Here is a 14,614-nt window from a genome sequence, read left to right as displayed (position 1 = left end):
TTTTTTTTTTTTTTTTTTTTTTGAGACGGAGTCTCGCTCTGTCGCCCAGGCTGGAGTGCAGTGGCGCAATCTCGGCTCACTGCAAGCTCCGCCTCCCGGGTTCAAGCCATTCTCCTGCCTCAGCCTCTCCGAGTAGCTGGGACTACAGACGCCCGCCACCACGCCGGGCTAATTTTTTGTATTTTTTAGTAGAGACAGGGTTTCACCGTGGTCTCGATCTCCTGACCTCGTGATCCGCCCGCCTCGGCCTCCCAAAGTGCTGGGATTACAAGCGTGAGCCACCGCGCCCGGCCACAAATACCTCTCAACATCGCCAAACACCAGCGTCTCCTCTTTACTCTCCCCCGCCCCCGTCCCATCTCCCCACAAGCTTGACCCTGGCATCTGCCACTCGGCTCTCATCCTCTAGTCCCGCACAGTTCCGCCAAGTTGTTCTTTTCTACCGCCCTCTGCCCTCACATTCTAGCATCCTAGTTTGGGCTATAACACTTCATGCCCACATTGCAGGAACGGCCTCCTAAATGAGCTGTCTTGCACCCTCTTGCCTCCTCAATCTGTCCAGCACACCTTCCACTGCAACCAGCTGAAGCTCACCCATCACTTTGACAGGAAACACCCCTGACACAGGTAGACTTCTTTTTCACTAAGTTTGGATCTGATTTGAAGACCTCATTCCTCAGTCCTCAGAGTCTTCTGAGTTTTGTACCCCCTGCCTCAGGGATTGGCAGACTGGCAGAGAGACTGGCAAAATTTGGGACCTCACCTGCAATGAAAGGTGAATAGTCTCTCTTCCAGGTTTCACACAAAAGAGTTCTTCAAGCAAGAGGTCTTCTAAAAATCTCATTTGTTGCTTTCAAAAAGACTGTAAAAATCACTGCACTCCAGTTTAAAATAAAATCTCCATTTGAAAATGCAACTGAAACTTTAAAATGAAATTAGAGAGAAGCCCAAAAGCAATATCTGTTTAAAAAAAAAAAAAAAAAAAGCACTCGGTCGGTCGGTCGGGCACGATGGCTCATGCCTGTAATCCCAGCACTGTGGGAGGCTGAGGCGGGCAGATCACCTGAAGTCAGAAGTTCGAGACTAGCCTGACCAACATGGTGAAACCCCGTCTCTACTAAAAATACAAAAATCAGCCGGGCACAGTGATGCACGCCTATGGTCCCAGCTACTCAGGAGGCTGAGGCAAGAGAATCGCTTGAACCTGGGATGTGGAGGTTGCAGTGAGCTGAGATCGCGCCATTGCACTCCAGCCTGGGTGACGAGCAAAATTCCTTCTAAAAAAAAACAAACAAACAAAAAAGCCAGGCACAGTGGCTCACGCCTGTAATCCCAGCACTTTGGGAGGCCAAGGCAGGCGACGGATCACAAGGTCAGGAGATCGCGACCATCCTGGCTAACATGGCGAAACCCTGTCTCTACTAAAAATACAAAACAAAAATTAGCTGGGTGTAGTGGCGGGCACCTGTAGTCCCAGCTACTGGGGAGGCTGAGGCAGGAGAATGGCGTGAACCCAGGAGGCAGAGCTTGCAGTGAGCCGAGATCATGCCACTGCACTCCGGCCTGGGTGACGGAGCAAGACTCCATCTCAAAAAAAAAAAAAAAAAAAGCAGCACTCAAAAAGAAAACACACAAGGGATCAAGTCATAGAATAAACATTAGGTAGCTGGGCACAGTGGTTCATGCCTGTAGTGGTAGCTACTCAGGAAGCCAAGGCAGAAGGATTGCTTGAGCCTTGGAGTTCAAGATCAGCCTGGGCAACATAGCAAGACCCCATTTTCAAAATAAAACTAAACACCATGCACACAACCTCTCCTATCTCCCTAGCCTCCTTCTTTGCCACTGCCAGATATGCCATCACAAACCCTCCCTCAGTCTGACACAGGGCAAGGGGAAGAGTAGAGACTAGAGCAGGGTGGAACAGCCCACACAGTGGCCAAGACGGGAACTGGAGGCCAAGGGCTGTGTCTCCCGCTGGGCGGGCCAGTTGCTCTACTGTCTTTAAGTGGTTAAGTGACTGCGCAGGGGAAAATGGGGGATTCTGATTAGAAACTGGACAATGTCATGAGAAGCAGACTGGAAAAAAAAAAGAAACTGGACAAGGTAGACTAAGCAAGGTGAGTGGGTTCTGTATGCTCCCTATCAAGTAATGATAACCAGTATCTCCAGCCTCCGCATATGCTGCAGACAGAGAGAGCATGCCCGCTTCGGCTCCAGTTTCAGCGATACGCGGGGTGGCCTGTAGCCCGGCAACCCACCAAAAACTAGAAAAGGTGAGTATGACTTGAAAGTCCGCAGGCATCAAAGAGATGCCAAGGCAGCCACAACTGAAGGGACCAACATTCCAAACCAAAGAGAGGCCCACTGAGGTGAGTCCACTATTCGGAGCCCCCACTCTTTCTGTCAGTGCATTTGACAACTTGGAAGGATTTGGGGGCAGTACACTGATAAACTGGGAAGAAAACTCAGCAGAAAGTAGAGGCTACAGAGCTCTAGAAAGCCCCAAGGGTCTGGGAAGACAAAAAGAAGTACAGGCCTGACAGTCAGCCAGGACTTAAGGGGCCAAGATCCCAGGAAAAAGGGAGACACAGGAAATGAGCCCAACACTCTGCAAACCTGGCCGAGAAGCTAGGCTTTCAGTAGTCTCATGGCGTTAAGGAGACAAAACTTGGGCTCCAGGACACGCCAAGAAAGAGGGGCCCTGGGAAACACTCCAGGGTTTCAGATGGAATCCCTGGATGGTTACACCAGGAGCAGGAGGTTGGGGGAAGGCAGCTTCAACTGAGGCTTACTGACTGAATCCCGGCCTCCGGTCACTCAGGCCCTGACTGAGCTGAGACGATCTGTCCCTCCTCTGGGCATGTGCCAGATGACAGAGGGAAACTTTCTGAAGGAAGACAGCATCACCCAGCGCTTTCTACAGTTTTTCATACACAATGTCTGACTCAATTAAAAAAACAAACACGGGCATATCAACAAATGAACCAAGAGAAAAAAGAAAAACAGAAATGGATCCAGAGGTGACCCATATAATAGAGTTATCAGATGCAAATGTCAATTATTCAAAAATATACTTGACAAAAGGAAAAAAATTCACTAGAGAACCAGAATAGTAAAATGAATTAAGCAGACTCTAGAATTGAAAATTATAACAGAAATTAAGAACTCAATCTATGGGCTAAACAGCAGATTGGACACAAATGAAGAGAGGATGAGTGAGGTGGAAGATGGGTCAGTAAAAAAAATCTGGACTTTAGATTTTGGGCACAATAGCTCACACCTGTAATCCCAGTGCTTTGACATGTTGAGGTGGGAGGCTCACTTGAGGTCAGGAGTTTAAGAACAGCTTGGGCAAAATAGCAAGACCCTGCCTCTACAAAAAATTTAAAAATTAGCTGGGCACAGTGGCACATACCTATAGTCCCCGCTACTCAGAAGGCTGTGGCAGAAGGATGCTTGAGCCCTGGAGTTTGACGCTGCAGTCAACAGTGATCACGCGCGCCACTGCACTGCAGCCTCGGCAACAACAGGGTGCCTGTCTTTTTTTTTCCCCCAAGATGGAGTTTCACTCTTGCCACCCAGGCTGGAGTGCAATGGCGTGACCTTGGCTCACTGCAACCTCCATCTCCCAGGTTCAAGCGAGTCTCCTGCCTCAGCCTCCCAAGTAGCTGGGATTATAGGCATGTGCCACCATGCCCGGCTATTTTTTGTGTTTTTAGTAGAGACAGGGTTTCACCATGTTGGCCAGGCTGGTCTCGAACTCTCGACTTCAGGTGATTCACCCACCTTGGCCTCCCAAAGTGCTGGGATTACAGGCGTGAGCCACTGCACCCAGCCACCTGTCTCTTAAATATTTACATCTATATATATGTATATATACATACACACATATATACACACATGCTAGCTCATGCCTGTAATCTCAACACTTTCGGAGACTGAGACAAGTGGATCACTTAAGCCCAGGAGTTTGAGACCAGTCTGTGCAACATGGCAAAACCCCATCTCCACTGAAAATACAGAAATTAGCCAGGTGTGGTGGCGTGCACCTGTAGTCCCTGCTACTCAGGAGCTGAGGTGGGAGGATTGCTTGAGCCCAGAAGGCAGATGCTGCAGTGAGCTGAGACTGCACCACTACACTACAGCCTGGGCAACAGAGCAAGACCCTGTCCCAAAAATACACACACACCCCCCCCCCACACACACACACCCCCACACACACACACACACAGGCCGGACACGGTGGCTCACGCCTGTAATCCCAACAGTTTAGGAGGCCAAGGCAGGAAGACTGCTTGAGCCCAAGAGTTCAAGACCACCCTGGGCAACAGAGAGACCCAGTCTCTAAAAACTAAATATACACACACCCACACACACACACACACCTAGACACATACACAGACAAGGTCTAGAAAATACGGAAAGGAGCACAAGAGATACATAGGACATGATAAAAGCCTAATGTATATCGCACCATTGCACTCCAACTTGGGCAACAATAGTGAAACTCCATCTCAAAAAAAAAAAAAAAAAAACGCCGAATGTACACAAAAATGGAGGCCCTCAGAGTGAAGATGAGTGGAAAATAGGAATATTTATAGAGAGAAGAGCCAAAACTTCCAAAATTGATTAGGAACCAGGCCACCAATACAACAAACATCAAGTTTTGCTAATGTCTAAAGCAAAGAAGATGTTACAAGCCACCAGAGGCAGCTTCAAATCCTGGTGTAAGGAATGAGTAGCTGGTGAGATCTTGCTGTGTGTCTGATTAGTACTTTCTCTGCCTTGCCTGTTTGAGCTTCAGCAGAATTGAAAATGGCTGGCAGTAAGGCTGGGAAGGACTCCAGAAGGCCAACAAAGCCAGCTTCCCACTCACAGAGAGCCAATTTGCAGTTCCTGGTGGGCCATATTCACTGACACCTGAAATCTAGGACAATCAGTCCTGGACGTGTGGGTGCGACTGCCGCTGTGAATAGCACAGCCATCCTGGAGTACCTCACCGCAGAGGTAATTGAACTGGCAAGAAATGCATCAAAAGACTTCACAGTAAAGCATATTATCCCTCATTACTTGCAACTTGCCATTCGTGGAGATAAAGAATTGGGTTCTGTCATCAAGTCTACAATTGCTGGTAAAGGTGTCATTCCACACATCCACAAATCTCTAATTGGGAAGAAAGGACAACAGCAGACTGTCTCAAGGCTGCCTGGATTCCTTATTAACTCAGGACCCTAAACACTCTACCAGCTGTCCAGTGTTGCTGATTCCAGTGAACTATATCTCTGTGAAAAACACAATTCTGCCTTTCTGTAATTCTACTTGAGCAAGTTGGAAGTTTAATAAGCTTTCCAACCAACAAATTTCTACATTCAAGTCTTAACCATATTTGTTACTGTGGCTTCAAAGAAGCTATTGATTCTGAAGTAGTGGGTTTTGATTGAGTTGACTGTTTTCCAAAAACTGTTTGGATTTTAATTGTGATGGAGAGTTATAGTAAGAAACATTCGGTTATGCACAAACATTATTTCCACTCTGGTGGATAAACTCAGTAAAAGTCATATCCTCTCCAAAAAATAAAAATAAAAAGCAACCAGAGGGGAAAATAAAAAGAAGTATTACTTCAAATGGGACAACAGTAACACCAAAAGCTGACTTGTCAAGAAAAAGGAAGCGAGCTAAAAAACAATGAATTTGCTGCTACAAAATGGTGCAAGGAAATGACCACGAACGCAGAATTCTATACCCAGCAAAATCATTCTTCAAAAGTGAAAGCAAGTTGGGCACGGTGGCTCACACCTGTAATCCCAGCAGTTTGGGAGGCTGAAGCAGGCAGCTGCTTGAGCCAATGAGTTTGACCCCAGCCTGGGCAACATTGTGAAACATCATCTTTATGGAAAAAAATAAATAAATAAATAAATAAATAAAGGCCAGTCATGGTGGCTCATGCCTGTAATCCCAGCACTTTGGGAGGCTGACAAGGGCAGATCATGAGGTCAAGAGATTGAGACCATCCTGGCCAACATGGTGAAACCCCTTCTCTACTAAAAATACAAAAATTAGCTGGGCGTGGTGGCACGTGCTTGTAGTCCCAGCTACTCAGGAGGCTGAGGCAGGAGAATTGCTTGAACCCGGGAGGCGGAGGTTGCAGTGAGCCGAGATCACATCACTGCACTCCAGACTGGCGACGGAGCAAGACTCCATCTTAAAAAACAAAACAAAACAAACAAAAAAAAAACTAAAGGCAAAATAGAAAATTTTCAGGCAAACAAAAATGACAATTCATTATCCACAGATATGAACTCAAAGAAATACCGCAGAAAGTTCTTCAGGGAAAAGAAATGCTGGGCGCAGTGGCTCACATCTGTAATCCCAGTACTTTGGAGGCTGAAGCAGGCAGATCACTTGAGGTCAGGAGCTTGAGACCAGCCTGGGCAACATGGTGAAACCCAGTCTCTACTAAAAATACAACAATTAGCCGGATGTGGTGGCATATGCCTGTAGTCCCATCTACTCAGAAGGCTGAGGCAAGAAAATCGCTCAAACACAGGAGATGGAGGTTGCAGTGAGCCGAGATCGTGCCACTGCACTCCAGCCTGGGCAACAGAGCAAGACTCTGTCTCAAAAAAGAAAAAAAGAAAAAAAACAAACAAGAAATATATTCCCCAGCAGAAACATGAAACAACAATAAAGAATGAAGAGCAACAAAAATGGTAACTACGAGGATAAATCTACATAAACATTAACTGTACAAAATAATTATGATACTGCAAAAAGTATATCTAAAATTAAAGTACATAAACTTGTAAGATGCAGCTAAAAGTGTGTAGTGGCTCACGCCTGGATCCCATTGTTTCGGGAGGCTAATGGGGGAGGATCACCTGAGGCCAGGAGTTGAAGAGCAGCTGGGACAATACAGCAAGACGCTGTCTCTATTTTTAAAAATAAATATAAATTAAACTGAACTATATAAAACAATGACACAAACACGGTAGGAGGGAGTTAAATCCAGTTCAAGTATCTAAGGAAACAGCAGTGTCTGGGAAGCAGTAAAAGTAATAAATCAGGCTTAAATTTAAAATGTATACTATATCTGTTCATGTGGCTACTAGAATCTGAATTACATGACTGAAACAATTGATATAATTGATATACAGAGAACACTACATTCCTATCAATATATATTACTTTCAAGTGCCTGGGAAACATTTAATAACACTGAGTATACGCTGGGCTATTAGGAAAGTTCAACACATTTCGAAGGATTTAAATAATGCAGAATATATTTAGGATCTTAATAGAATTAAGCTAGAAATCAATAAAAGGGTATCTAGAAAATGCCCCACAAACACAGGGAAGTTGAGAAACACACTTCTAAAAGTTGTATGAATAACAAACGATACCACAGTGAAAATTACAACATATTTTTACATAAAAGACAATGAAAATTTGACATATCAAAACTTGTGACATGCATCTCAAAGTGTGTTTAGAGAGGAATGTATAGACTTAAATACACATATTAGAAAGAAAAAAGTTAAAACAAGTATCTATTCAAGAAACTAGAAAAGGCCAGGTGCAATGGCTCACATCTCTAATCCCAGCACTCTGGGAGGCCGAGGCAGGTGGATCACTTGCGGCCAGGAGTTCGAGACCAACCTAGCCAACATGGCAAAACCCCATCTCTATTAAAAATACAAAAATTAGCTAGGCATGGTGGCACATGCCTGTAATCCCAGCTACTCGGGGGGCTGAGGCAGGAGAATTGCTTGAAACCGGGAGGCAGAGGTTGCAGTGAGCTGAGATCAATGCCACTGCACTCCACCCTGGGAGACACAATGAGACATGAGACTCTGCCTAAAAAAAAAAAAAATATATATCTATATAGATAGATAGATATCTATATATATATATCTCAAACAAAAAAACAAAGTAAAAAAAAAAGTAGAAATTAATGCAATAGAAAACAAATGTAAGCAGAAAAAAATGTAAAGCCAAAAGTTGGTCCCTTAAAAGAACTTACAAAATTGACAAACTCCCAAAAAGACTGATTAAGAGACAATATATGAATTATTGATATCAAGAATTATTAAAAGGGGACATCACTACAGATCTTGCAGATGATAAGGATTATAAACCACTTTAAAGTTACAAATTGGAAAGTCTGGGTGGCCTGAACAAATCTCTAGTGGGGAAAAATGCTTTATCTAAATAGACACATGAAGAAATATTCAAAATCCTACATCTACCTATAAAATTAATTCTAAAAACCCTACACGAGCTGGTTTTGCCAAAGAATTCTTTCAAACATTTAAGGAAGAAAACACAAATTTCATAGGAACTCTTCTAGGGAGTAGAAAAAGAAGGAATACATTCCACCTCGTTTTAAGAAACCAGCATAACCTTGATACCAAATCCCAACAAGGGCACTGAAGGAAAGTGAAATTACAAGTCAATCTTTCTCGTGAATATAAATGCAATAATCCTAAACAAAATTTTACCAAATATAATCCAGTAAAAGGAGAATACATCAAGATCAGATTGGAATTATTCTACAATTGTGAATTTTTTTAAAAGGGAGGTGCTCTTTCTCAGGAGCTCCTGAGGTTGTTTCCCCAGGCTACAAACAATATGCAATTAAAAAAAAAAAAAAAAGCAAGGCGCAGTGGCGTGCATCTATAATCTATAATTCCAACTACTTGAGAGGCTGAGGTGGGAAGATCACTTTAGCCCAGGAGTTCAAGGCTACAGCAATCTATGATGGCGCCACTGCACTGCGGGCTAGGTAATGGAGCAAGACCCCATCTCAAAAATAAACAAATAAAAACAGTTAAATTCCCACATAACAGAAAAATCACATGACTGTCTCAAAAGATGCAGAAAGTCCATGTTAAGAAATTTAATACCTGCTCATGGTTTTTAAAAGACTCTTGGCAAACTAAGAAGAGGAGAATTTCTACATTTTGATAAAGAATATCTACAGGGCCAGGTGTGGTGGCTCACAATGGTAATCCCAGCACTTTGGGAGACCAAGATGAGAGGATCACTTGAGAGCAGGAGTTCGAGACTAGTCTGGGCAACCGAGTGAGAACCCTTTTCTTAAATTACCAGATCTCAAGACAGACTATATCTACGAGAATTTAGACATTGTGCTATTTGTGCAAAGATGACAAAAAGATCAAAGGAGCAGAAGAGAGTCCAGAAACAGACCCACACACTTACAGTAACTGGACTGAGATGACAGTGCATGTAGTATACTGGGGAAAGAATGCTCTTTTAAGAAATTATGCAAGGTCAACTAGATATCCATTAAAAAAAAAGAGAGAGAGACTCTTGGCCCCATCGCATACCATAAACAAAGTCAATTTCGCATGGAAGATTAAAAAATACAGTTTTTAGAAGACAATGTAGAATATCTTGATGAACTTGACCTAGCAAATTTCTTAAACAGGACACAAAGAGCATTAAACATTACTGAAAAGATTGATCAACTGGGCTACATTAAAAATTTAAAACTTCTGTGTATCAAAAGATACCACTGAGAGAGTGAAAAGGCAAACACAAGAGTTTAAAAACAATCTGTCATGCACATATGTACTCAGAATATACAGAAAACTCCTTCAAATCAGTAAGAAACAAAATAGACAACCCAATCAACAGATGGGCAAAAGATAACCGTTTCACAAAAGACACCCAGGTGGCCAGTGAACACAGGCAGAGATGCTTTACCTCTGCATGTTCCTGGCCATTAGGGAGCAGCAAATTCAGACCATACTGTGCCACCTACCAGCTAATAGCCACCACAACAGCTAAAATTAAAAGACCCAACAATACCAAGTGCTGAAGAGGATAGGAACAATTGACTTCTCATACATTGCTGGGGTAGTACAAACTGTCACAACCACCACTTTTGGCACTATCTACTGAGGCTGAACAAATGCACACACCATCATTTGCATTCCACTCCTTTGTAGAAACCCAACAGAAGTGTATACATATCCTCTGGCCTGGGCAACACGGTAAAAACCCACCTCTACAAAAAATAAAAAATTAGCAGAGGGTGGTGATGCGTGCCTGTATTCCCATTACTTGGGGCACTGAGGCAGGAGAATCACTTCAACCTGGGAGGTGGAGGCTACAGTGAGCGGAGATCATGCCACTACACTCCAGCCTGGGCAACAGAGTGAGACCCTATCTCAAAAAAAAAAAAAAAAAAAGAAGTTTATACACATCTGCACCAAATAACAAACAAGAATATTAGGGGAGCATGTGTAAAAACTGGAAACAACCCCAAATGTCTGTGAGCAGTAGAAAGAATAAATTCTGTCTGTTCGTGCACTGGATGACCAGAGAGCAGGTGAGAATGAGCAGGCTGCATGAGAATATAGCTGCATCTCACAAACGTGATGCTGATGACAGAATGAAGAAGCAAAACATACAAATTATTTTACTTTACTTAAACAAAGTCAAGAACAGGCAAAAGTAATCAATGGTGAAAGGTCAAGATCTTGGTTAGCTCTGGGGGACAATTACTGGGAATAGTTAGGAGGGGACTTCTAGGAAGTCTGATGATGTTCCATTTCTTGATCTGGGTGGTGGTTATGCAAGTGTGTTAACTTTGTGAAAAGTCCACTGAGATGTATACTTATGATTTGTGAATTTTTCTGCTGTATGCTATGGTTATGTATATTTTTAAGTACACTCTGACTTGCCTCCACAATGTGCCAGGAGCACAAACGCACTTCCTGGACTCATTATCTGGTCACGCTACCAGCCACCAAAGATGAACCAGATTCCAGGAAAGGGAAGGGTCCAAAACAAGTTTATTTAATAGTTTCCATTTTTGAAAGGCTGGAATCAGGTGCTCAGGTGGTGGCGTGAACCGTCGGCATCATCACATTATCCACTGAATCAGGCATTTCCAGGCTGCTACACTGAGCAGTGCCAGAAACAAGTCACTGAGCAACCATGTCACCAGTGTGTGTGACACCTCCATAGCCTGAGACTAACTCTACAAAACTCCTGTCACTTCCCTGGCATGTCTTGTGTGCCCATTCTTTCCAAAACCTACCTTATTAAGTACATTAGTATTTGATATACACTTCAATACATGTACCTTAAATTACAAATACAATAAAATCCTGGTAAAACACAAATTGGCTACTTCTTTTAAAATTGTAGTAATAAAACTCAACCTAAATAAACTTGGTAATTTATAAGATTGAAATGAGAAAAATCTTAATGATTCTCTAATCCAACAAAAAAGGAACATATAGTGCTAACGTCAAATTATTGTTGCTAAAAAGGAAACCCACGTTTGGCTTATCAATCTTTCAGGAGAACTGACTACAGCCAAGAAATACATTAAGGGTAGTAATTATTCATTTACTAATTTATCACTGCAGATCCATCATGCGAGTATAAATGTATGCTTATGCGGGTCTACATGAATGCACCCCAAAGGCACTTAATGACGAGTAACATGGCGCCTAGACAGCTCTGAAACACCTAAATAACCCACTTCTCTCCCACTATGCCCCGTGCCACTCACCTTACACTCTTCTAGTTTTTACACTTTCTCCCTTTACCTACCATTAAGTAAATCCTATTCAACTCCATGAGCAAAGTCTTTCAAACACTAGTCCAAATGTAATATACTCAGAGTAACAATTTCAGTTGTTCTAAGCTTTAAAAATCCTTTTTTTTTTTTTTTTTTTTGAGACAGGCTGGAGAGCAGTGGTGCAATCTTGACTCACTGCAACCCCCGCCTCCCGGGTTCAAGTGATTCTCATGCCTCAGCCTCTGAGTAGCTGGGACTACAGGTGCGCGCTACCACGCTCCGCGAATTTTTGTATTTTTGATAGAGACAGGGTTTTGCCATGTTGGCCAGGCTGGTCTCAAACTCCTGACCTCAGGTGATCCGCCTGCCTCAGCCTCCCAAAGTGCTGGGATTATAGGCATGAGCCAATCACTGGCCTAAGCTTTAAAATTCTCGTCTGCCAAGGAAAAAGTTCTTAAGGAATCAATCTCGAGTCTTCTATCCCCTAAAACAAATGTGACTTACAAAACCTAGATGTTCTGATAAAGGTGGACTATCAAAATAATACATTTTTTCCGTGAAATCAATCCTATTTGTCTATTAAATTACATTAGGAAATTAGAAATACATGAGACAATCCATGAGAAGTACAAGTTTAGCCAGAAAAGGCTTAAGACAACAGAACGGAGGCACCACACAGATTGGTTGCTTCAGAGCCCTTTTTCAAAAACTCTGGAGAACTTCCTGAACCTAGGCAGTTCCCAAAGATAGGAATGAAAATAATGAGGTATTTTCACATGACTTTAGAGTACAACAATTTGTTCTCCCTAAGAACTTTAATCCCTAGGAACTTTGTATTTGATTTACAAACACCAGAAACTATCATTTCACAAATGGTTACGGAAAATACTCACCTGAAACATTAACCAAAGATGACACCAATAAAAAAACATTTAGTGGAAAAAAATCTATAGAGTTTCCGGTTAAAAGCACTCATACCTGTGGAAGTGCCGTGTTGAGCTGTCTCTGCAAGGAATCTCTTTCATGACCAACCTCGTGTAACTTCCCCTGGGTTAAGGCCAGCGTTTCTTGAGTCTCTCTCAGTGTGTCAAGAAGGCGGTCCCTTTCTTCTAGCATGGAGACCATCAACTGTTCAAAATGTGAATCTGCATCTGGCTGTGAAGGGGAGCCGGAACCATGGCTTCCACCTCCTCCAGGGGGGCCTTCTGCTTCGCTGATGGTCGGCATCACCTCGCACATCATCTTGAAATGAAAGACCCAGGCTACAGTCATTAAGTGCAGAATACAGGTTCCCACAAATATGCAACTTTACAGGTATCTGTAGCTAAAAAGATGGGCAGCCTCATTATCCTCAGATCTGTTATGCTTTGTGTGTAAATAAGCTGGGAAAACATATACAGGGCAAATATTAAGTGCAGAAATACACCACATGAAGACATTAACACAGACAAAAATCCAGGGAAGGGGTCAAGATCCCAGAGGACTACCCTCAGAAAAAAGGGCAAACCCTGGGGTAGTCTGTTTGCAAAGCTGTACTTGTTTTTGCTGAAAACAAGTGTGCTTCTGTTACCTATTTTTTTTACTTCCCAGTGGGGTGGGGGGGGGGGGGGGGGGGGGGGTGGGGAGAAAGTCAAAACACATGTCACCCAATCATTTTTCAGGAAAAGCACAGAAGGAGCATACAACCAGCAAAACTGACAAGTACAAAATCCATCCGGCATCTTGCAGGAATGTGTGCAGTCAGCTCCCGGGAAGAACTGACGGTTCCCTGAATTCTTGGGCTGGATTTGGTGAGCACTAAAAGGAACTGGATTTGTTAAACACCGGTAGAAGTGTTTTCCAATGGCTGCAACGGTTGGTCAACCTAACTTACGTAAGTTTACAACCAAAAAAAAAAAAATCCACAATGGAAATATAGCAGGTCGATACAGCCGGGGGCGGCTAAGAAAGAGGGAAAAGTGAAAGGTGAGATTATGAGAGGCTATTAAGTGTCTGGGATATAAAGACAGCGCGAGGGAAAGGGGAAGTCCCTTCTGAGCCTTTCGGGCAGTATTCGGGGCGCGGTGGACCCCTGAGGGGGGATGCCCCAGACGGCACACCTGATGGGGATGGTGACCTCCAGCCTGCTCGAGCCGCACTCCTTCCCCTCCTGTATCAGGTGCAGCGGGAGCCCCGAACCCCAGGGGGTGAGGACCGTTGACAACGGAGCCCGCTCGGGCCAGCGCTTTCAGCGGCCGCAGGTCCCCGCCCCTCGCCCCAGTGCCCGGGTCACGGGGCGCGGGGCTCGGGGAGGGGCAGCGCGCAGTCCCCGGAGCCGTCCCTCGGGGCGCGGGGGTCCCGCCGGAGCTCTCCCAGCACGACCCGGCGCCGCAGCCTCGCCTCCACCCGTCCCGGAGCGCACCCTTCCCCGCGGAGACATCTAATCGGCTGCGTGGCCGCCGCGGAGACCAGGACCCGCCGGTGACGCTTGGGCCGCGAGCCTGCCTCAATGTCCCGCTCCCTTACCTTGCTCGCCGGCGGGAGCGGGCGAGGAGGCTCCGCGGCGGCTCGCGGGCGGCTGCTCGCTCCGGGCGAGCTTGGGAGCCGACGAAAGCAGCCCGCGGCCGGCGTCCGCCTGCCCGCCCCACGCCGCGACCCCAGGGCGCGCCGCCCCAGTCACTAAGGCCGGCCCGCGGCCGGACACTGGCGGAGCGGAGGAGGAGCGGGCCCGGCTGCGCGGCGCCGGCGTCGACGTGCCCGACGTCGAGCGCGTCGGCGCGAGCGTCAGCACCGCCCCGGGGGCGGGGTTCGAGGAGCACCGCAGCCCGAGTACGCAAGCGGTGTCTCCTCAGGCGGGGGCGGGCGGCGGCTCCGGGGTACTGATTGGCTGAGCTAGACGGAAGCCACGCCCCCAGGCCCCGCCCGGGTCGGGGGGGCCTCCGGGATGAGACACAGGTGGGCGCTCAGGTGCTCGCCGGGTCAGCGTCTTGCTCCGGGCGTCCCCAGTCTCCTCCCACGGCCGCAGGGACGCCGGAGGCCTTTGCCGAGTGTCTGCCGCGCCTCGGGTTCTGAGCCGGA

At 45.5% G+C, this 14,614-nt stretch overlaps 1 protein-coding gene and 1 pseudogene across 1 annotated transcript in view; one reads left to right on the top strand and one right to left on the bottom strand.

Moving 5' to 3' along the window:
- The window catches only part of PPFIA1 (PTPRF interacting protein alpha 1), a 111,628-nt gene extending 97,367 nt beyond the window's left edge, over nucleotides 1–14,261 (bottom strand). The window contains exons 1-2 of the mRNA XM_058439710.1: nucleotides 14,063–14,261; nucleotides 12,536–12,799 (exon numbers count right to left, since the gene is read on the bottom strand). Of these exons, the coding sequence (XP_058295693.1) occupies nucleotides 12,536–12,799 (264 nt within the window). The 5' untranslated portion in view covers nucleotides 14,063–14,261. The remainder of the gene's footprint in view (nucleotides 1–12,535; nucleotides 12,800–14,062) is intronic.
- On the top strand, nucleotides 4,771–7,845 carry LOC116469124 (histone H2A.Z-like; annotated as a pseudogene).
- Nucleotides 14,262–14,614: the final 353 nt, after the last annotated feature.

This window comes from Hylobates moloch, unplaced genomic scaffold (assembly GCF_009828535.3).
Source record: "Hylobates moloch isolate HMO894 unplaced genomic scaffold, HMol_V3 SCAFFOLD_5, whole genome shotgun sequence".
Taxonomy (NCBI): Eukaryota; Metazoa; Chordata; class Mammalia; order Primates; family Hylobatidae; genus Hylobates; species Hylobates moloch.
The sequence above is the reverse complement of the archived record's forward strand: the minus strand, read 5'-3'. Positions and strand labels throughout refer to the sequence as shown.